Source organism: Podarcis liolepis, assembly GCF_965112155.1.
Source record: "Podarcis liolepis genome assembly, chromosome: 12".
Taxonomy (NCBI): Eukaryota; Metazoa; Chordata; class Lepidosauria; order Squamata; family Lacertidae; genus Podarcis; species Podarcis liolepis.
Window position 1 is genome coordinate 8,949,754 of NC_139563.1, and position 23,839 is coordinate 8,973,592.

Genomic DNA, 23,839 nt, shown 5'->3' on the forward strand with positions numbered 1-23,839 from the left:
TGTTGTCCCCTTCTCCTTGTGCCCTCCATCTTTCCCAACATCAGGGTCTTTCCCAGGGAGTCTTCTCTTCTCATGAGGTGGCCAAATTATTGGAGCCTCAGCTTCATGATCTGTCCTTCCAGTGAGCAGTCAGGGCTGATTTCCTTCAGAATGGAGAGGTTTGATCTTCTTGCAGTCCATGGGACTCTCAAGAGTCTCCTCCAGCACCATAATTCAAAAGCATCCATTCTTCGGCGATCAGCCTTCTTTATGGTCCAGCTCTCACTTCCATACATCACTACTGGGAAAACCATAGCTTGAACCATACGGACCTTTGTTGGCAAGGTGATGTCTCTACTATGCCCTCTTTAATTCCATTTATTCCATCGCAGAACACGAAGACACGTTCCGGATTCGCCACGGACCTGCACTACTGGATTGGGCGCGATTCCTCCCAGGATGAACAAGGCGCGGCTGCTTTCTACGTGACTCAGATGGATGACCTGCTCGGCGGGAACCCCGTCCAGCACAGAGAAGTTCAGGGACACGAGTCGGCAGCCTTTAAAAGTTATTTCAAGAACGGCATCATGTGAGCGCTGGGGAAAGGCTTGGGGAACCCACTCCATTTCAATGGGGCTCCTGTGGGGAAAACGGATAGACTCAGGCTACAGGCCACCTCCTTTTTAAACCTCTTGTTTAAAAAAGAGCCAGTGTGGTGTAGTGGTTAAGAGTGATAGACTCATAATCTCGTGAGCCAGGTTCGATTCCCCGCTCCTCCACATGCAGCTGCTGGATGACCTTGGGCCAGTCACACTTCTCTGAAGTCTCTCAGCCCCACTCACCTCACAGAGTGTTTGTTTTGGGGGAGGAAGGGAAAGGAGAATGTTAGCCGCTTTGAGACTCCTTAGGGTAGTGATAAAGCGGGATATCAAATCCAAACTCCTCTTCTCTTCTTCTCTTGCACTATTCCCATATTCAAAAGTCCTATGAGCAACAATAAGGACTAGTAACTTTTATTTTTATTTTTAAAAGGCAAGATTCTAACAACAGCAGACAGTGTAGAACCAAGGCTCACTTCTTCCTGTCCACAGCTTCAGCCTGCTGTTCTCCCACAGCAGGTTTGGGGAAGCTTTGGCCCTCCAGATGTTGCTGAACTCTCCACCCTAGTTGTTGGCCTTGCTTGCTGGGGCTGCTAGGAGTTGTAGTTCAGCCACATCTGGAGTGCCACAAGTTCCCGGTGTCTTGCTAGGACTACTGCAATGTGCTCTACGTGGGGCTATTTTTGAAGGTGACCCAGAAACTACAACTAATCCAGAATGCAGCAGCTAGACTGGTGACTGGGAGTGGCTGCCGAGACCACATAACACCGGCCCTGAAAGACCTACACTGGCTGCCAGTATGTTTTTGAGCACAATTCAAAGTGTTGGTGCTGACCTTTAAAGCCCTAAACGGCCTCAAAGGCCCAGTATACCTGAAGGAGCGTCCACACCCCCATCATTCTGCCCGGACACTGAGGTCCAGCTCCAAGGGCCTTCTGGCGGTTCCCTCACTGCGAGAAGCCAAGTTACAGGAAACTAGGCAGAGGGCCTTCTTGGTAGTGGCACCTGCCCTGTGGAACGCCCTCCTACCAGATGGCAGAGAGAAAAACAACTACCAGACTTTTAGAAGACACCTGAAGGCAGCCCTGTTTAGGGAAGCTTTTAATGTTTAATAGGTTATTGTATTTTAATATTCTGTTGGAAGCTGCCCAGAGTGGCTGGGGAAACCCAGCCAGTTGGACGGGGTATAAATTATTATTATTATTATTATTATTATTATTATTATTATTATTATTATTATTTAGAAGCTACTGTTCTCTTAAGGCCTTTGGGCACCTGCAGGAATTTTTCCTGGGAGGGTCAAAGTAAAAGTAAAAGACTGGAATAGGGAGCAGGTTAGTTTCACACCTGCAAAAAAGGTGAATAATAGTGCCCTATATATTTTACCTTCCATCTCAGTTTTTACAAGTGCTAGGAACTTACTCTGTAAACTGGGGAGCTGGGTATCGTGGTTCTCAACTGCCCACTTGCTCCCTACCCCATGGGCACACATGCCCCCATCCCCCCCCCCAATTATTAAAACCTCCTTATCCCCAACAGCTATAAGAAGGGAGGAGTTGCTTCCAGGTTCAAGCATGTGGAGACCAACATGTACAATATCAAACGCCTCCTTCACGTCAAGGGGAGGAAACACGTCTCGGCTACAGAGGTAAGGAGCTGAGCAAGAGCCTGGAATTGGTTGCCATTTGGATGGTGGCAGAAATTGCCAATGTTTGCTTATTCATCCACTTCCAAAACAGATCCAGTGAATGCGATTGGTATTTGCTGCTGCTGTTGTTTTCACTCTGCAAGTCATATGCGATTGGGGGCTGGGGGGGGAGAAATCAGCATTGTGCTTCCTTCCCATTAAAATGAAAGGCGCAGAATTCTTTACATTATCCCACACCGCTCATTTTGGTGCAAAGAAAGTAGCTGTGTAGAAATTTGCCATAGAATAAGGTAAAGGTAAAGGGACCCCTGACCATTAGGTCCAGACATGGCCGACTCTGGGGTTGCGGCGCTCATCTTGCTTTATTGGCCGAGGGACCGAGTATAGCTTCCAGGTCATGTGGCCAGCATGACTAAGCCGCTTCTGGCGAACCAGAGCAGTGCATGGAAACGCCGTCTACCTTCCCACCAGAGTGGTACCTATTTATCTACTTGCACTTTGACATGCTTTCGAACTGCTAGGTTGGCAGGAGCAGGGACCAAGCAACAGGAGCTCACCTTATCGCAGGGATTTGAACCGCCGACCTTCTGATCGGCAAGTCCTAGGCTCTGTGGTTTAACCCACAGTGCCACCCACATCCCAATTTGCCATAGAATACAATGAGACAAATGCTTTGTCAGAAGTCAAATTGCAGCAGAACGGAAAGGGCACTGCCTGCGACAGATACAGGAAACCGATGCCTTCTGACACCCCTAATCGCACCACCCTGCGTTCTTTCTTGTGGCTTCTTGTTTTAAAAAATCCCTTTTCTTTTTCCTCCTGACAGGTAGATCTCTCCTGGAACAGCTTCAACAAAGGTGACGTCTTCCTGTTGGACCTCGGCAAAGTCTTGATTCAGTGGAACGGTCCCTTGTGCAACGTTGCAGAGAAATCAAGGGTGAGTGTTGGAAATCAGAGTGGCATTAATTCTGGCGCAGTTTTCGAGAAATGGCAATGCTTAGGTCCACTGGTAGAACATGAGACTCTTAATCTCAGGGCCGTGGCTCGGAGTCCCACGTTGGACAAAAGATTCCTGCATTCCAGGGGGTGATGAGTGTTGGGCTACAATTCCCATCAGTCTGTGCTATCTGGGGATGATGGGATTTGTAGTCCAAAACATCCGGACTCCCAACTTCTAGGGGAGGCTGGAGGAAACAATACAATGTTAGATTGACCAACGGTCTGATTCAGCATTATGCATATTGATGCCTCCGTAATTCTCCCCATCTTCTAGGGCATGGTCTTGGCGCGAAGTATCCGGGACGGTGAGAGGGGGGGCCGTGCTCAGATTGGTGTCGTCGACAATGAGAAGGACTGCCCAGACCTCATGCAGATCATGAAAGCGGTGCTGGGGGAAAGGCACGGGGAACTGCGGGAAGCATTGCCTGATGAGAAAGCTGATGAACTTCAGAAAGCCAATGTCCGCCTTTACCAGTAAGTCTTGGGGAGTTATTTCTCAGTTTCTTTCCCCCTCCCTCTCTCTCTCTCTCCCAAAAAAGGCAGATGCCAAAAATTGGCCTGTTTTCTTCAGGCTTGGGGAATTTAAAATGCAACTCCCGTTGAATTTGAACCCCCCCAAAAAAAATTCTGTGATGGGAAAAGTGATGTAGATGTCTCGAGGACCTCCTTTATATCACCGTAAATACCAGCTAAAGATTACGGTCACGTTAGTCACTGATAAAGTGCCTTAAATTTGTCCATGCTGTGTTCAAATATAAGCTTGCAATCTAACAGGGCGCAACACAAAAGGAAAAAGCTGCGGGGAGGGAAGAGGAAAGCAGATGTTGAAGCTGCTGCTCTTTCACTGGCCAGTGAGTGGGATCATGCTGGTTTCTCCCTTGTGGTGAGGAGATATGCGACCAGTCGTAGGAAGTCGAATTGGGCTTGGCTAGTCCAATGGAAGGAATCAAGGGCTGGCTTCACCTGGCGTAACTGAAAGCCCACACCCCTGTATAGGGGGCCTCCATGCAGTCCTTTCCTGATTTCTGACATCAGAACCAAGCTTGGAGAAATGTTGGCAGATGGGGAAGGAAAAATTTTGCACCAGGGGCGAGCTGTATGATTAATATAAAGTGTAGTTTGGCTCTTAGGTCTGAGGGTGAGAGTTTCAAGGATGGCGTCCCAGCCAGACAAAAACTGTTCCAAGGGGTGCAAAGCACGGGTGGGGTGGGGCTGGCCTATAGAGAGTCACAGGGGCCAGATGGGGAGTGTTGGGGGGCCGCATTAGCCTGAGGATAACTGGATAACTCCCCAAGGAATGGGTGGCATTTAGGCCTTTAGGGCTGAGGGCAAGGACTGTCTCCCAGCTCTCAGGCTCAAACCTTGGACAAGTCCTTAAGGATTCCTCAGTCCAGTATACCTGAAGGAGCAATTCCACCCCCATCGTTCTGCCCAGAAACTGAGGTCCAGCTCCAAGGGTCTTCAGGCAGTTCCCTACCTGCGAGAAGCCAAGTTACAGGGAACCAGGCAGAGGGCCTTCTCGGTGGTGGCACCTGCCCTGTGGAACGCCCTCCCACCAGGTGTCAAAGAGAAGAACAACCATCAGACTTTTAGAAGACATTCAAAGGCAGCCCTGTTTAGGGAAGCTTTTAATGTTTACCCGACCACTATGTTTTAATACTTTGTTGGAAGCCGCCCAGAGTGGCTGGGGAGACCGAGCCAGATGGGCGGGGTATAAATAATAAATTATTATTATATTCTTATTATTCCTACTGTCCATTTCCTCCTGCAGCGTCTATGAAAACGGGAAGGATTTAGTAGTTCAAGAAATTGCTACCCGTCCCCTGACTCAAGACCTCTTGCAGCATGAGGTAAGGTACTAAATAGTCTGCGCAGAATGGTTGATGTGACATCATCTCTCTTTTGGTCCCCCTGTGAGAGTATCTGTCAGTTTAGCAGATATGTGCCCTGGTCTACAAAGTCCTGGGTTCAAATCCAGTGAAGGTTCTTGTCTCATACCCCCTTTATTTTAACAGGACTGTCACATTTTGGACCAGGGAGGTTTTAAAATTTACGTCTGGCGTGGAAAAGACTCCAGCAAAGAAGAGAAGAAGGCAGCGTTCAGCCGAGCAGTGGTGAGTTGGGCGTTCAAATAGCAGCGCAAAAAAAAAAAAGTGGGTTTTTTATTCCGCTTAAAAAGGGGGTGGGTGGGAAACTCAGTCAGATCACGACAGGGACATTCGGACACAAAGCGGGCGTAAACAGCTAATGGAGGTGTCTTGGCATGGACAGAGTGCCAAATCTGAATCAGGAAGAGCTGGGTTCAGGTCTCTGCTCACGAGGCCAATGCCTGAACCCACCTTGGAGGGTTCTTGCAAGGAATGTAAATATAATTAGGAAATTATTAACAATGGCCATTATAATTATTGTCATGCCCTAAAGAGAGAAACACAGAGTGAAGTTTTGAACCTGGCACATGTTTGCATGGCGAGTTCCCCCCCCCCCAGTGGAAATAAAGTCACATGACACAATTATTAAGGTTAATGGGCTAATTAAGGCCACAACTTTATTGGTTACAGGTGATGAGCGGTATTGGCTTAGGCATTGGTCATAACAGACTATATCTGGCTTCAGCCTGTCCGCTTGAAGTCTGGGAAGGGTTAACCACCAGTAGGGGGAGTCCTGCTGATGCACATCAACTAGGAACTCCCCCGGGGTCACCTCTCGGGGGCGTGCCTTAGGCCCTCACCTCCATAGGCTTCAGACAGGGCCACGCCCCCTGGAATCCTTTATCGGACTACCCTTCAATATGTGGGGCAGGTGATGGCGCTTCCTCCCCTCTTCCATCTACAAAGCAATACCAATACCAATGCCTAACCGCCAATACCCAGAAAGTTGTGACGATTTGCTATGAGGCAGGGGAAAACGAAGTGGCTGGTGCCAATTTGCCAAGTGGAAAAATTCCTACCAGGCCCCTCAACGGCGACCAAACGAGGTCCATAGCAAGGTCAAGGAACGAAAGCCTTAAAGGGCGGGAGGGTGGGAAACAGGAACAGCTGGTAGGAGGGAAAAGAGGGAGATCCCCAGCCGCATCTGCGTTAAATAGAGCAGGCCACGCTCCCAGAGCCAGCCGATTGGCTGGCTGGGGGGTGACACGGCCAGGGATTCACCCAATCGCGCAGGGGCTGGGCTCCAGCCCTGCGCACATTGTGGGGCCGTGACACCCGCAATCCCACCTCCTCTGCAGGGCGGAAGTGGGTTTGGCAAATTAAAAGTCAATGTGCATATGCTAAATAATAGCTGCATCACTTGTCTTGTTTTTGAGAGTCCGGGCAAAGGGCAAAAAGTTCTATAGGACCTGAAAGCTCCACCCCAAGTCCTTGTTCCAGCCTCCATTGCCCCTTCCCTGCCCTTAGCAGACTTGAGGAGTAGAATAGAAGCACTCTTTTTAAAACAACAACAAGGCAGAATGCTAATATTCCACTAGTAATATAAATTCTTCACCCAGTACCAAACATATGCATCTGCTTTGCATTAACAGCACTATAGGATATGAATGTTTTCATGACCATCTCTGCACTCCGTGGGTGACTAAGTTATAGATTTGCAGAATTATTTCCCTTTGGTGATTTGCCAGAATTGCTCACACATTCTCGGGGTCTTTCTAGGGTTTCATCCAAGCCAAAGGGTATCCCCCCACCACGAACGTAGAAGTCATGAACGACGGGGCGGAGTCGGCGATGTTTAAGCAACTCTTCCAGAAGTGGTCGGAAAAAGACGAGACTCAGGGACTTGGCAAGACCTACAACGTTGGCAAAATTGGTGAGACAGAAACACCCAAATCTCTTTCCTTCCGGCAAAGGTTGGCGTGATGTTAAATGCATTTTTGCACTTAATGAGCAGGGGGTTTTATATTTTAAAAAATGCTAATTGCACCAGCCTTTTGGGGGGGGAGGGGGGTGATAATTAGGCCTGGGTTGCTCAGTTGCTTACAGCATGGTGCCGATAAGGATTGAGCCCAATATGGGACAGCAGAATATTCCGGCTGTTATGTACTGAAGTTCTCACCCTGGGCCAGCAGGGGGATACTGTAGATAGTTATGCAAATGAAGGATCGAAGGTGACGTTCAGTGATTGGATAGTTTTAGAAAGTTGTTACAGTTACGTTGTAGTGGAGCTCTGTATAAGCAGGCTGGCTGAACCCTTCAGTTCAGTTCTGTTCTGGCCTCTGAAATAAACAAGAGCTGTTTGAAGAATCGCTGTGTCGTCTGATATGTTCGCCCACAACATAACACCGGCACTGAAGGGGGTTGGACTAGATCAGGCTTCCTCAGATTCGGCCCTCCAGATGTTTTTGGCCTACAACTCCCATGATTCCTAGCTAGCAGGACCAGTGGTCAGGGATGAAGGGAGAGCTCATCTGCTGTGTGTGAGAGAGGCTACGCACATCCTATAAATAGGCATGTCCCAGTCCTTATGACATATATTGCTTGCAGTGAATGCGGTTCAGTCAGGTGAGATAACATCTCTCTGTGTTCTATACGCAGCCAAAGTGGATCAAGTTAAATTTGACGTCACTCAGTTGCACGCGAGACCAGAGTTGGCTGCTGAACAGCGGATGGCCGATGATGCCTCTGGAAACGTAGAGGTGAGTTCTTCTCCGCCCTGCCTTGGTGCCAGCTCCAGATTTTGGAGGATATTGGGCAAGACATCATTGCCATTTATCACCAGCTGCCATTTATCTCATATTTTTTATTTATTCATCCATTGCATTTATATACCACCTTTATCTTCTGAGGATCTCAGAGTGGTGTCCATGGTTCCCCTCTTCCCCATTCCATCCTCACAACAACCTTGTGAGGTAGAATAGGTGAAGAGATGGTGACTGGCCCAAAGCCACCCAACATCCACTCCTAGCCATCTCTTTCCACCATTGTCTGGGCCAGTGCCGGGGAGACAGGACATGCAAGCAAGTTGCGATAGTGTGATGGCCTGGGACTCGGGCTCAGACTCGGAACTAGAGGAGTCTCAGTCCGCACCGGATCCTTTGCCTCAGGCATCACCTGAACCAAGTCTGGGGCCTGATCCTGAAGAGCCCCAGTCTGCACAGGTTCCCCTGCAACAAACACCAGCTGGGCTGAGTCAGGGGCCTGAGCCTGCCCTGGCTCCAGATGCGGGGATGACCTCGTTGCCTCCAGCTGGACCATCACTTACATCTGCTCCACTACCGGTTGGGTCAGGGGAGGCTGAGGCAGCCTCTGGGTCTAGTAACCGACCGATCTCTCCCGAGCTGCAGAGACTGAGGTCTGAGCGAAGGAGAGACCTGAGTACTCGCAGGAGGAGTGCTCGCCTTCGGGCAAAACAGGGAGGTGAGTTGCCGGGAGATCAGGACCGGCCGTTACCCCGACAAAGATAAAAGGCTGTCGGACCCTGCCCCAGGTTGCAGGAGCAACATTGGTGTATACCAGATCCTGCCTGAGATTCTGTACCTGTCCTTGCCTGGTTTCCTGCTGTGGCCCTGTCGGACTGACTCCTAGCAGAACCTTTGGATTCTGGACCGGCCCTGGACCACGTTTCACTGGTTACCCCCGGGCCCAGCACAAATAGTCAGGGAGGAGGAGGGCCAGGGCCAGAGGATATTTGTCCATGGGTCTGTTACTGGGGTGCTGCAACCTCTGCGGGCGTCTGGCTGTGTTAATAGCCTGCCTGCAAATTTCATCCAGTTCTTCCAACGACAACAAAGAAAAACCACCACAACTGTAACGATGCCCAAGACAGAGACAAAATCCTGCACCTGTTTGACCAGATTGTGATCTCAGGGTTGTGGGTTCAAGCCCCACACTGGGCAAAAGATTCCTACATTGCAGGGGTGCATGAGATGACCATCATAGTGTTTTCCAGCTCTACAGTTCTATGATATTCCTGTTAGGCCTCAGAAAGCCAATGGCCCACTTTGTAAAGTCCACCTGCGTTCTCAGAGCCACCTAGGCCTACTTTATCAACTGTAAGCAGAACCTCGCAACATTGAGACTTGGATGCCCGAGTTCACTTGTTTTCCTCTTCCCTCCCCACCCTTTTTTCCTTTTGTGCCATTTCTTTTTTCTGATTGTAAGCCCCAGGGGCAGAGTCGGTGTAATTTCTACTGATTTGTATTGTGCTGAGGGATGTTTTCAAGCCGAAGAGCAGGGTCCTGATGCTTTAAATAAGAAACAAATAGGCACATTTCTGAGAACGAATGTTGCTTTAAATTAGCCGGCCCAGCGTTTTCTAAACTGTGCACACCACCTCATCCCCACAACCCTGAATTCCTAACTTTGTGCTTCTCTCCATAGGTGTGGAGGATTGAGGATCTAGAAATGGCCCCGGTTGCCCCCAGGACCTATGGGCAGTTCTATGGCGGAGATTGTTACCTCATCTTGTACACCTACACAAAATTAGGCAGGCCTCATTACATCATCTACATGTGGCTTGTAAGTAATGGCTGAGATCAAGAGGTGTGTTTTCATTATTTGGCAGTGTCCTCTGAGAAGATGAATCGGGCCCAGTGGAAGGCTGGTGTTTTTACATCTTAACCCTCCTGTTTTCTTAGTGACTTTGAGAATTGACCTACAGCTTAAACTCAAGAGTGCAGAGTGCTAGAGGCTGTTTTGGCTCCAGAGTGTAGCAGACAGTTAAGGCTACTAAGCTGCCCAGAGACAGCAGGAATTGCTCAATTTTGCATTCTGTTAAACTGTCAGGTCCAATCAAAATATTATTATTATTATTATTATTATTATTATTATTATTATTATTATTACCTCGCCCATCTGGCTGGGTTTCCCCAGCCACTCTGGGCGGCTCCCAACATCATCATCATCATCATGTGACAAAATATCAAACATTAAAAACTTCCCTAAACAGGGCTGCCTTCAGATGTCTTCTAAAAGTCAGATAGTAATTTATTTCCTTGACATCTGATGGGAGGGCATTCCACAGGCTGGGCGCCACAACCGAGAACCCTCTGTCTGGTTCCCTGTAACCTCACTTCTCGCAATGAGGGAACCGCCTGAAGGCCCTCGGAGCTGGACCTCAGTGTCCAGGCTGAACAATGGGGGTGGAGACGCTCCTTCAGGTATACTGGGCTGAGGCCGTTTAGGGCTTTAGAGGTCAGCACCAACATTCTGAATTGTGCTCACAACGAGTTGCATTTAACATAGCACTAAGCAAATTGTTCCGTTAAGTCCAAATATTTCTCCTTGCATAACAGAATGCTCTCCCCCTCTCCCCCAGCCCCCTAAATCTGTTCTGGGGGGTCCCTCAACCCTCCAGAGCAGACTTGGGGATGTTGCAGTGGGCAGAGGCAAGGGGAGAAAGTCCTGTTGCACTTGTACTAATCTTTGCACTAGCACTTGCAAAATTATTCAGTTGAGTGCACGTAAAACCAAGTAAATAAAAGCCAGAATCAATTTTCTTTAATGCAGTTAAACCAAGGGATGAACTGTGAAATTGTTCTAACTGTATGCCACAACTTTGCAGCAAGTGCTTTCTTAAGACCCACCCAAATTATCCGGGATGCACCCTATGATACAAAAACGACCTTATATCATCCAGCTCTTCTTCCTGCCTCAAAGACCAAGTCTAGCCCAAGCTAAACCAACTATTAGATGCCCCACACTTCCCGGAGTGAGTCCTCTTGCGGTGCTGGGCAGTTTTCTTCCCTCTGGGGTGAGAGTTAAGGGTGTTGGATAATTCTGTTGAGAACTGAAATGGGGACAGTCTTCCTCACTAGGGTGAGATGTGTCTCCCCCCGCCCCATTTTATTATAGTAATTCTTTCTACATTTGCACCTATTGACACAAACTTCAATGTGCAAATTGATTACCTCTCTTCTTTTTTTAGAGGGGCAGGTGACACATTCCTTCGTTGGGGGCCATGCCTAAGTAGGCCACCACCCTAAAGGTTGTCATCTAGTTCCCTCTAAGTCAGGCTTCCTCAACCTCGGCCCTTCAGATGTTTTGAGACTACAATTCCCATCATCCCTGACCACTGGTCCTGCTAGCTAGGGATCATGGGAGTTGTAGGCCAAAAACATCTGGAGGGCCGAGTTTGAGGAAGCCTGATCTGGAAGGCCGAGGTTGAGGAAGCATGCTCTAAGTTGTATTCTCCAAGCTTTACAAAGCTCACGAAACAGCCCTCCCTCCCTTCACCTTCTCCGGTTTTGCCAGCCATTTTGGGTGACTCCTCGGGTCTGAACAACACTGCATATCTGAGGGTGTCCCCCCTTGTTCCTCTTCAGGGCCGCCACGCCTCGGCGGATGAAATCACTGCCTGCGCCTTCAATGCTGTGGAGCTGGACAAAAAATACGGGGATGAGCCGGTGCAGGTTCGAGTGACGATGGGGAAGGAGCCGAGACACTTCCTCTCCATCTTCAAGGGGAAACTGATCATCTATGAGGTAGGCTCTCCCGGTCCAAAGCCCACACCCATCAAGGGACCTCAGAGTCTCTTATTTCTCAGCCTCCCTCCATTCCCCCCTTCCTCTCTCTCTAAGGAGAGCAAAACTCCACATCTTTAAAACAAAAGTGGCTATAATACTATTCCCCCACCCAACAGGGCCTTCCTGGGGGTGGCTCCACAGTCGTAGAACTCTCTCCTTTCTCATTTGCTTGGTCCTTTCCAGGAGGCCATAATCTATTTAAAGTTGCCTGTCTTTAACACACTTCAGGCCAGCCTTTCTCAACCTGTGGGTCCCCAGATGTTGTTGAACTGCAACTCCCAGCACCCCTAGCTAGCAAGGCCAGAGCTCAGGGATGATGGGAGTTGTAGTCCAACAACATCTGGGGACCCACAAGTTGTGAACCGCTGCTTTAGATGATCCAATTCAATATTTCCATGTGTTATGTGTTCCTCTTCCAGATCATTGCGGAAAAGCAGTGGCTCAACAAGGAATTGGGCAGATCTGTCCATTTCCATATCTCATTTTTCCAGTCTTCTGTTTTCCCCCCATTTCTACATCAGATTATGATACTCTTTTTACAGTGCATTGTGAAAATTTTACCAAAAGTTCATGTTAATTTCTCTTAACGTGCAAAACCTTGCCCAATGTGCACGTTGGTGCAAGGAACCTTTCCTGATACAATCCATTTTTGTACACCTGTTTTTACTGATATCTGTATTTGTTGTATGCACTTTCCCCTGGTGTACACACTTTCTTGTATACCCCTCTTGGCTGGAAGACTGCATCACCAGAAACGGGAGACATGTGGATTTTTGCACAATGGTTCAGGAAGTGCAAATTTAGAAGAGTTTGCATTGAGATGCAAACCAAATGGATATCTCTCCTACCCTCCTGCTTCACAGACTGCTTTGTTTCTTCCAGGGAGGCACAAGTCGTGCCCAGAAGAGTGAGCCGGAGCCTGCCGTCCGGCTCTTCCAAGTGAGGGGGACAGATGAATTCAACACCAAGACTGTCGAGGTCCCAGCACGAGCCTCCTCGCTCAACTCCAACGATGTCTTCCTTCTCAGGACCAACCAAATGTGCTACCTGTGGTGTGGAAAGGTAGGTGAATTTTAGGGCGTATGCTCCAGCGTACGCCAATCTTGTGTCCCCATCCCCTAAAACTCCCACCATCCCCAGCAAGCTTCGCCAGCGTCCAGGGATGATGGAAGTTGTAGTCCAATAAAGTCTGGTGGCCCAAGGTTGAAGAACGCTGCTCCAGATGACCTCTTTACTGAGCCTTCCTTGCGCAGTGCTTATGTGAAGGCTAGGTTGTATTTGGTCTTCCTTGAGAATTTGTTGCGATTTGTTTGCAGGGAGATTATTCAGACAATGGGCACTCGCCGGATGTTTATGCATTCATTCATCCCACCCTTCCCTGATGCATTTTCCCATTACTTTCCTAACCGCAAAAGGATCAGTTTCCTTTTTTTGAAGTACCATATTTTTCGCTCTATAAGACGCACCAGACCACAAGACGCACCTAGTTTTTGGAGGAGGAAAACAAGAAAAAAAATATTATGAATCTCAAAAGCCAGAACAGCAAGAGGGATCGCTGCGCAGTGAAAGCAGCAATCCCTCTTTCTGTTCTGGCTTCTGGGATAGCTGCGCAGCCTGCATTCGCTCCATAAGACACATACACATTTCCCCTTACTTTTCAGGAGGGAAAAAGTGAGTCTTATAGAGCAAAAAATACGGTAGATTTCTTGCACTAGGGCAGTGGTTCTCAAACTTTTTTTCCCCCTCTGGGCCACGCTTTCAGAATAAACATTTGCTCGTGCCACAGCGAATTTTTCTATCAATAAGAAATACGCTGGAAAACAGAAAGAAACAACTTCCAGCAGTGCCTGATTTGTAACATAGAACATAACTACTTTATATTATGATCATGGGTAAAGAAATGCAGCTACGTATTCTGCAAATTAAAAAATATGTTGATACTATACTGAAATGTTTGAATGTTTCTGTTATTGTCCTTGAACCTTTCCGCCATTCTCTCCTGCTCCACCTTTTGAGAACCACTACACTAGAGTGATAGAGTCCTTTAATCCACTTTAATTGCTCAGACCTACATTTCCCAGTACAGTGGACGCTCGGGTTGTGACCGTGATCCATGCGGGATGCACATTCGCGACCTGCAGCATTCACGACCCGCAGCAGTGCATCTGCACACACGCAGGTTGCGATTCAGCGCTTCTGCACATGCGTGACTGCCGAAACCCAGAAGTAACCTGTTCCAGGACTTCCAGGTTTCAGCCGTCCTTAACCCGAAAAAATGCAACCTGAAGCGTCTGTAACCCGGGGTATGACTGTATACAGAGGCACACTGACTGTCAGGCTTCGGGGAATTGGCTTCCTCCCCCATGGCAGTAAATAAGAAGATCAAACGAAAGGAACGTCTTACCAGTTACAGTAGATTCTTTACTAATCACAGTGAGAGACAAAAGAACACGTCACCCTAGAAATGGCAGTGCTCCCAATTAAGGCTACCTCGCCTCCCGTCCCTTTTAATCTACATCAATCCTATGTCCTGTAATCTGAGCTTGTAGCCTCTGTGCTTTCTGTTCTGAGACTTTCTGAGCGCTTCTCAACCTTGGGGAGGGCAGTGGAGGAATGCTGTCCAACGGCTGTGAATCCGTTAACCCTCTCTCCCCCAGTGTTTCTTCTTCTAGCTGTTCCCCATCCAGTATTTCCCAGCTTCTGCCTTCTGAACTATGCCCCTCTGCAAACCACTGCTCCAAATCTATGCTGTCTTCCTGCTCCTGGGAAGATCCATGATTCCTCCTCAGTGCAGACTTCCTCAGGACGGTCCCTGACACTGACTGAGTGCAGAACCCCCAGTTGTGTGGAGCAGGGCCACAGACCCTGTTGGTCCCAGATCCACAAGTGTCCAACCCTCCCTCTGGCGTTTTGTGCCGACTCCTCATTTGCTCTGGTTTTCTGCTGCCTCTCCAGGGGTGCAGTGGGGACGAGAGAGAGATGGCCAAGAACGTGGCCGACATTATCTCCAAGAGAGACAAGCAGACCGTGCTAGAGGGCCAGGAACCAGCGGAGTTCTGGGTCGCGCTTGGAGGCAAAGCCCCCTACGCCAGCGATAAGAGGTAAGAGATGCCTGGTTCTGTAATCTCTTCAGAGAATGGGTGTGGATAAATCTGAAAAGAACATCAGGTGCGAGGTTCAATTCCCAACATCTCTAGGTAGGAGTGGGAGAGACTCGCTGCCTTAAACCCTGGAAAGCCTCTGCCAGTCAGTGTAGACAACACCAAGCAAGATGGTTGAAGGGTCTGACTCAGCATAAGGCAGGTTTCTGTAGCCGCAAATGCCCACCCACAGACTTGAGGTTAACACAGCTTGCCAGTGGCAAGACGGGAGATAAAAATACATATACAATAGGAGCGTATGTGTGTTTCGGTGTGTGTTTTTCACAGCTCATAACGCTGGGTATCCAGAGTAATATGCAGTCGTACCTCAGAAGTCAAACGGAATCCGTTCCGGAAGTCCGTTCGACTTCCAAAACATTCAGAAACCAAGGCACGGCTTCTGATTGGTTGTAGGAAGATCCTGCAGCCAATTGGAAGCCTCGGAACCCGCATCAGATGTTCGGGTTCCAAAGAACGTTTGCAAACCGGAACACTCACTTCCGGTTTTGGGAGCCAAAACGTTTGATTCACAAGGCGTTCGACTTCCGAGGTACGGCTGTTCTTTTCCCACCAAGCCCTGACGCCTTTGCAGAAGGAAACGAAAGGAAGTCATTTGAAAGCTCTCATTCCGATATCTAAGTCGATGTGTCAAGGGCATAGATAATTTGGTGGCGGGACACACCCACCCACACCAACTTCGTCACCTCTTATTTTTATTTTATTTTATTTTACAGTGGTACCTCGGGTTACATACGCTTCAGGTTACATACGCTTCAGGTCACAGACTCCACTAACCCAGAAATATTACCTCGGGTTAAGAACTTTGCTTCAGGATGAGAACAGAAATCATGCTCTGGCGGTGCGGCAGCAGCGGGAGTCCCCATTAGCTAAAATGGTGCTTCAGGTTAAGAACAGTTTCAGGTTAAGAACGGACCTCCGGAACAAATGAAGTACTTAACCCGAGGTACCACTGTATTTAAAAAAAACCTCATGGGACAAACGCTTCTTTGGATCGCTGAACAACATTAACCTTAAAACATACAAATCTACGTCCACCGTTAGGAGGTTGGCATCCTGATTGGTAGCGGTTTAAAAGGCCCACAGCTCACTTTCTTCCCAATTAGGAGTTAGGAGCCTGACCTCTAGTGGTTAGAATCGGCGTCGGATGTTAGAAAGGGACGCAGCCTCATCTCACGCAGAGTCTCTCCCTCCCCAATGTTGCGTCGTCCAGGTTCCAAGAGCAGTTTGCCCAGTACCAGCCCCGCTTGTTCGAGTGCTCCAATCAGACGGGCCGGTTCATCATGACGGAGATTGTGGATTTTTGCCAGGATGACTTGGACGAGGATGACATCATGCTGCTGGACACCTGGGAGGAGGTCAGTGGAGATGAGCTATTGCTTCCGCAGAGGAGTTTTCCAAGCGTTCTGCTGCCACTGCGGCACGTTTGCATGCATGCCTTGGGCAAAGCCTCCCTCCAGAAGGAACAGGGTGTTCTTCTCAGTAATAAATACCCGTCGCTCATTGAATGATCTTGTCTAGAACAGAGATAGGGAACCTCATCTGGCTGGCGGGGCCAGATCCTTATCTTCCCTACCGCCTTTGCACCCACCTGTCCATCACTTGGTGTCACAATGTCGTCATGCAATGATTGCTGGAACTTCAAGGTATCTCACAGGGCTTGCAATGAGCCCTGTGGGGTGATTGGAAGCACCGTTATTCAGCAGGCTTGAAGTCTCCAGCCATCAGCCGGTGGTGGTGACTTCAAGGCTGCTTTCTGCAGGTGTCGGTTGTTCCATGAGGAACGTGGTCCTGCAGCTAATTCTCTTTTTTATATTAAATTTTGTAATTTTTTAAAAATAATTTTTATTACATTTTCAATTTTTTGTAATCACAATATCCATACATAAATCAATAGGCTCAAACATCGCTCTATCCGCGCATCGACCTCCTCCCGCCCCTCTTTCTGACTTCCATACGTATTTACTTTATTCTTACCATTTCTACAGCCACTTTTTTACCTTCTCTCTTATTTTTATATTTCCCCTTATTAAATGTAAGTCAGTTCCTTGTATTGTCATTACAAAACATTTCAACTCAAAATAAAAATCCCGGAGTCGTGGAGGGAGGCCTATATTACCTTAATTCCTAAACAAGGTACACACTTAACCCAAGTTTATTAAATTTTCTAATTTACATTTCAAAATATTCATTTAAACAACCTTAAATCAATGATTCCCCTTCTCCTCTTTCCGTAGTTCATTTTGCATACCATACATCCCTGTATATTTTACATGAACTAAACCATTCGGTAATCCATTGTTACATCCATCAAAACTCATTTACACAGTTGAATTTATCTTAACGCTCCCAGCGTTTTTAAATAAACACAATTTTCACCCATATATTCAGTAAACATTTTCCAGTCTTCTTTAAACATACATTCTTCTTGCTCTCTTATTCTGTAAATTAAATCTGCAAACTGCGCATATTCCACCAGCTTAAGTTGCCATTCTTCTTTAGATGGGACCTTGCTCGTTTTCCATTTTGGGGCTAACAACACACAGGCCGCAGTAGTAGCAGACATAAATAACCTTTTTTGACACCTGGGAATTTCCCTCTGAATTATCCGCAACAGAAAGGGCTCTGGAAAGTTACTTTTAAACAGTATTTTTTTCAGTTCATTATATATCATTTCGCTGCAGCTAATTCACTACCTAGCATCACATACTACTACTACTACTACTACTACTACTACTACTACTACTACTAAATTTTATTTATACCTCACCCTTCCCGGCCAGAGCCAGGCTCAGGGCGGCTAACACCAATAAAATAAAATCACAGTAAAAACATAATAGGGGAAAAAGAGAGGGTGGGGGAAAAAATTAAAATACAGGTTAAAAAGCATTTTAAAATGCAGCCTCATTTTAAAATAGCTGATAAATCAAGACCATAAGGGGAGGGAAACATAAGGGTCAGACTGAGTCCAAACCAAAGGCCTGGCGGAACAGCTCTGTCTTGCAGGCCCTGCGGAAAGATGTTAAGTCCTGCAAGGCCCTGGTCTCTTGTGACAGAGCGTTCCACCATGTCGGGGCCAGTGCTGAAAAGGCCCTGGCCCTAGTTCAAACCAATCTAACCTCCTTGAGGCTCAGGACCTCCAAAGTGTTGTTATTTGTGGACCTTTGTGCGACATCAGGTGTGTGGCAAGTGGGCCTGGTTAGGGGGAACAAGCCAAATTGGGGCAGAGTTTCCCCAGCCTTTTTCTAGGGGAAAAAATGACTCTTCCTCTTTCTTCCACCTCCCGTTTTCCACCTGTAGATTTTCCTTTGGGTTGGCAAAGCTTCCAACGACTATGAGAAGAAGGAGTCCATGACCTCAGCCCAAGAGTACCTGAAGACCCACCCAGCGGGAAGAGACTTGGGGACACCGGTTATTGTGGTGAAACAAGGTCACGAACCCGTCAACTTCACGGGCTGGTTCACCGCTTGGGACCCATACAAGTGGAGTGTAAGTAACTGCAAGTAAAAACATCTCTGCGCTGAGGCCATAGTTTGGTAGCCTGTTTTTAATTCCACAGAAAGTTGCACATTTCAAGAGCTCTTTCTCGTTCCACTAGGAACTGGGCTGCTCTGCCTCAGCTTCTGTGACACCTGAGCAGGCAAGCCAATGAGAGCCAGCAAATTGGTGACTCCTCCCTCTCACCTGGGCAAGCACCATGACAGCAGAGCAACACGTCTACCATTTTGCTGCTAAATGATGCTCACTCAATGGGCATGTTCACTAGAACAGGAGTGGGGCAGCTTTTTTGGCCTAAGAGCTTGGTCCAGAATTGGACCGCACACTGCAGGGCAGTTTTAACAGGTGGGCAACGCTACCTGCCTGGTATCACATGGTGCAGTGAAGGCTGGTTCATCAGGGCAAATGGATCACTGTGCTACCTTCTTCTTTGGCAATCCCTCGTAGCAGAGTAAAATTGTCTTCCATAAACACACTCTTAACATTGAGTCCGTAAGTGACTGTGGAGGCCAATTCTGGATCCATATGTCCTTCCACAGTGGGGACTATAGGTTTCCAGGTGGGAGTTGACCACGGTGAGGGTTTGCCAAACGTGCCTTCCTCTGAGAACATTTCTCCCTTTCATCCTGAGTTAGAGTGTCTTCAAAGCCCAGAACACCTTTGGTAAAGGCTGTTCTCCAATTGGAGCGCTCGCAGGCAAGCCAGTGTCTCCCAGTTTTTGGTGTTTATACTACATTTTTTTAAAGATTTCCCTTGAGAGAGTCTTTAAACCTCTTTTGTTGACCACCAGCATTACGCATTCCATTCTTAAGTTGGGAATAGAGTAGCTGTTTTTGGAAGACGATAATCAGGCATCCGCACAACATGACCAGTCCAATGAAGTTGATGTTGAAGAAACATTGCTTTGACACTGGTGATCTTTGCTTCTTCCAGTACAACTTCCACCTGCCTGCCTCCTTCCTTACAACCAGCCCAGAAGGTGCCCTTGCCTCTCAACTTCTTCCTCCTTAGTCTGTGTTGCCTTTGCAGAACTCAGCAGGGAGGAAGGGGACAAAACTAGAATTTGTTGGCTCAGCCTGCCATTGACTCTGCTGCCACCTACTGTCAGCCTCCTGCCTTGCACCCCATCTGCCCCAATGACCACCAGACACTACTGCTTAAGTGCTGATTCGGAAAACAAGGTCTCGCATCAAAGTTGCAACTGCCTTGCTCTTTGGGTAACTAAGGCTTCCTTGCAGATATCATAGCAGCGATTTTCCTTTCCTTTCCTCTCAGGATGGCAAGTCGTCCTACGAGGAGATTAAGAGCAGCTTGGGGAAAGTAGCCACCATTTCGGAGATCACCATGGTGAGTAAGCCCAGGGTGGAAGCTGCAGCTTCCTTGTGCAAATGTTGCATCCGTCTCTTTACAGCAGGGGCCGGAAACATTGTCAATCAGTGGGCGGGGCTGGCCACTTGTCAATCACCTGACATCACAACAGTGTCAGGTGACTGAAAGTAAACCTCTTCCTTTGTGGGCACAGCTTGAGTTACAACTGCATAGGAAGGTTCTTTGCATGACTGGCTTCCATCAAGTCCAGATCCCAGCTGGCTTGCTGTGAGCACCAATTACCGTATTTTTCGCTCTATAAGACGCACCAGACCACAAGACGCACCTAGTTTTTGGAGGAGGAAAACAAGAAAAAAAATATTCTGAATCTCAGAAGCCAGAACAGCAAGAGGGATCGCGGCGCAGTGAAATCAGCAATCCCTCTTGCTGATCTGGCTTCTGGGAGAGCTGCGCAGCCTGCATTCGCTCCATAAGACGCACACACATTTCCCCTTACTTTTTAGGAGGGAAAAGGTGAGTCTTATAGAGCAAAAAATACGGTAGCTGGCCAGCGCTTTGAGCCAACCTGATTCCGTCAGGGTTAGGCTGTGCTAGGGGGTTCCCCATCGACAACTCCGCCATTCAGGCTCTCCCAGCAGCCATGTGCCATTTTAGGGGGTGAAACTTAAATTTTTGCAAATTTATTTTCTTTTTTTCTTTTTTATTTTTTTTAAAAAAATTCTTTTTTCTCATTACAAATATACTTATAACATACAATTTACATAACGTCTCTCCCTCCTTCCCTTTGGACTTCCCTCAACTTCCAATTCTGATTTATTATCCTCATTATTATATTCTGCTATTCTCTACAAATATCATATTTTTCCATTTATTACATTATTTATTCCCTAGCCATAAAGTTGTGAATGTTTATTTAAATCCTACCATCAAGTCAATGTTCTTTCTTTGTTTCTGAAAATATAATATAAAGGGTTCCCACTCTTTTTCAAAAAAAAATTGCAAATTTCTTCAGTGAATGGTCCTTTGGGTGTAAGGAATTCAAATTTGCTATTATTTTTGTGACTGGACAACATTTAGCTCGGTGAGTCTACATTTAATGAAGAAGCCCATAAACTGCCTTTGGAAAACCAAATAATTTTAATTTTACCTTCTGAAAATGTCAGGTAACGCTAAATACTACTACTACTACTGCTACTAAATATATAATATACCTGCAAGTACTTGGCACTTTTAATGATTTCTATGCAATTTTTACGTACATTTTACTTATCGAGCAAAACTAAATTGTGCTAATTTAACCGAAATATATTTTGAATCCCCAAGCCGTGTTACAACACGCCTCGTTTTTGGAATTTGAAAGTTGAGAAACCCTAACACTGTTCGGCTTGTTCAGTGCTAATAGCAATACTCACTTGTCAAGGAACCATCAGAGGCACGCTTTAAAGGTTCCCAGTTGTTCATTGGCCAGATGGGACAGGTGCGTGTGGTTCTGAGGAAATGACCTCATTGGCCGAACAGATCCCCTTGCCGGGCTGATTTGGCCCGTGGGCCAGCGGTTGCCCACCATTCCTTGACAGCCTGAACTTGTGCAAAGCAAAGGGGGTCTTCATGTAAGTGCCCAGTGGCACTCAGGAAGCAGAAGGTTCCAGGTTCAACCATCATCTCCAGGTAGAGGCTGGGAGAGACTCCTGGTCTGAAACCCTGGAGAGCTGTTGCCAGTCAGTGTAGACAACACTGCGCTAGGCGTGGCTCAGTACAAGGCTATTTCCTAGGAGCAAAAGGGTGCTGCAAGAAGCTTGAACTTCACTGCCTGCCGAAGGCTGGCTCTCACGTCCTGCCGAAAACTGAGGGCCGGCCGAATGTGGTGTAGCCTTATTAAACTTTACCGATTGGTGGGCTCTGCGTTGCTCCCGGACGGGAGGAAGGAAGTCAAATGACACTGAGGGTTGGCTCAGAGAAAGAGTTCTTTATTTCTGCTCTCCGGAGCAGCAGAAAGGCACTTGCGTGGTCAGTCCACAGCAAGTCCAAAGAAATGAGAAATTTCATGCAATATATATATCCTCCAGGTACCCTCTCCCCCCTTCCCCAGGAATCCAGCCAAGTCAGCTTGTACACGCAGGTTGACATCACAGATGTTCTTGCTCCAGTACTCTTAACCATAAAAGGGTTTTCCTTCCTGTACTTCTGACCACAAAAGGGTATTCCTGCTCCTATACTCTTATCTTGGAGCAAGAGGTCACCAACTCCAAGAACACACTCTGGCGCTGTTCCCGGACTAGGTCTGTGCGTCAGAGTGTGGTAAGATAAGACCCAGACATGTCATCCCTACTCCACTGGAACAGCCAAGGTCGTCCATTACCGTGACTGATAAAGGAGAGAGTTTTGTTTATACAGCTGTGTTCTTGTTATGCATTTGCTCAACAGCTCAAGTTCATGCATTTTAGAAATGCTCTCTTGGAGAAAGAAGAAAAGGGGGGGTTTGCGTCCCGTTTCAAACTGACTGCACAGAAACCCATTCCTTCAGTGGCAAGGAACTTCTGACTGGCCAATGCTCCTTAGCAAGCTGTGCTTGCCCCATGTGAAATGTGCAGAGTGTCCTCCTGTTCACGGGCTTTTCCTATATTTTTGCAGGACCTTAAAAATGCCAACGTGAACAACAGGAATGCCAGCAGTAAGCCTGCCCCCAATTCAGCCATTTCGGAGACTGAAAGGAGGTCACCAGTACACCAGCCGCCCTCCAGTAGTGGTGGTGGCGGTGGCAGCTACAACAACAACAACCCCACCTCCGTGGAGACCAATGGGACTGGCGCATATCACAGAGATGCTTTGATCAACAAGACGGTGGATGACCTTCCAGAGGGAGTGGACCCCACCAAGAAAGAGGTAGGTGAACACACACCCACACACCCCGAATATTGTTTATCTTGCCCAACCACTGTGGCTAACATCGCTGGTACAGGAAGCAGCTATGTGAAAAGGGCAGCTCGCATGAACAACACAATGAGGCACTTAAGTGACACATTTGAGTGCAGTCAGGAGAGGGTGTTGGGAATAAGTCGCACAGAATAAGGGAGGTTAATGTTTTATTAAAAGGAACAAGGTCTGTTCGGGAGCGCCAGGCCTAAGGAGCACAGCAATAAGGTAGGTCTTGCGCCTATGAGAGCCAGTGTGGTGTAGTGGTTAAGAGCGGTGGACTCGTAATCTGGTGAACCGGGTTCGCTTCCCCGCTCCTCCACATGCAGCTGCTGGGTGACCTTGGGCTAGTCACACTTCTCCGAAGTCTCTCAGCCTCACTCACCTCACAGAGTGTTTGTTGTGGGGGAGGAAGGGAAAGGAGAATGTTAGCCGCTTTGAGACTTCTTCGGGTAGTGATAAAGCAGGATATCAAATCCAAACTCCTCCTCTTCTTCTTTAAGTCAGTTTGGAAACCAAAGGTCCCCTGGTCTTGCATGCAAGGGACATTAGGACGTCAGAAGATGCCGTGCTGGACCAAGACAGAGGCCTTTTGAGTCCAGTGTCCTGTTTCCTAAGCAGCCATCCAGGTGCTTAGGGAGTGCACGGTCCTTGTGATTGGTAGCCATGCATAGCTTTATGGCCACATACCTAATCCTCTTTTAAAGGCCCCTGAGCTGGTGTTTAGGATGGTGAATGTGCCACAATCCTTGGTATGCGACAGGCTGAAAATTCCTGCCACCCACTTGATCTCAAGAGAGGTTAAAAAGTGGTTGGACTGCAGATTGACCCTAATGTTGGTAGTTTCTCGCCCCAAATGTACCATATATTGGAGGCAAGTATGTTAGGAGGACCTGATATGTGTCTCTGCTTTCTTTATCCACTAGGTGGTGCTGTGTGTTATTGTTATTGCTATTATTATTACTACTACTATTACTACTACTACTATTATTTTATCATCATCACCATTATCATCATCAGTGCTTTTTTTTCTAAAAAATGTTTAGGGGTACTCTCATTTTGACTCAAGAAAACCGCCATTTATAGTTCAATTGGGGGGAAATAAATACAGTAAATGGACAAAAGTACAAAGATTCACAAAATGTTTAGGTGTATGCGTACCCCTGCATACCCCCAGAAAAAAACCACACTTATTATTATTATTATTATTATTATTATTATTATTATTATTTATTTATTTATTTATTTATTTATTTCAAGT

The 23,839-nt window shown here is 47.4% G+C and overlaps 1 protein-coding gene across 1 annotated transcript in view; it reads left to right on the top strand.

Annotated features, from left to right (window-relative positions):
* Positions 1-23,839, top strand: part of VILL (villin like) — a 44,391-nt gene that overhangs the window by 18,187 nt on the left and 2,365 nt on the right. The window contains exons 4-19 of the mRNA XM_083466762.1: positions 372-568; positions 2,118-2,226; positions 3,053-3,163; positions 3,500-3,699; positions 4,997-5,075; positions 5,241-5,339; positions 6,873-7,026; positions 7,752-7,852; positions 9,537-9,674; positions 11,480-11,638; positions 12,563-12,742; positions 14,636-14,781; positions 16,052-16,196; positions 18,139-18,327; positions 19,612-19,683; positions 22,297-22,548. Coding sequence (XP_083322888.1) covers positions 372-568; positions 2,118-2,226; positions 3,053-3,163; positions 3,500-3,699; positions 4,997-5,075; positions 5,241-5,339; positions 6,873-7,026; positions 7,752-7,852; positions 9,537-9,674; positions 11,480-11,638; positions 12,563-12,742; positions 14,636-14,781; positions 16,052-16,196; positions 18,139-18,327; positions 19,612-19,683; positions 22,297-22,548 — 2,331 coding nt within the window. The remainder of the gene's footprint in view (positions 1-371; positions 569-2,117; positions 2,227-3,052; positions 3,164-3,499; positions 3,700-4,996; positions 5,076-5,240; positions 5,340-6,872; positions 7,027-7,751; positions 7,853-9,536; positions 9,675-11,479; positions 11,639-12,562; positions 12,743-14,635; positions 14,782-16,051; positions 16,197-18,138; positions 18,328-19,611; positions 19,684-22,296; positions 22,549-23,839) is intronic.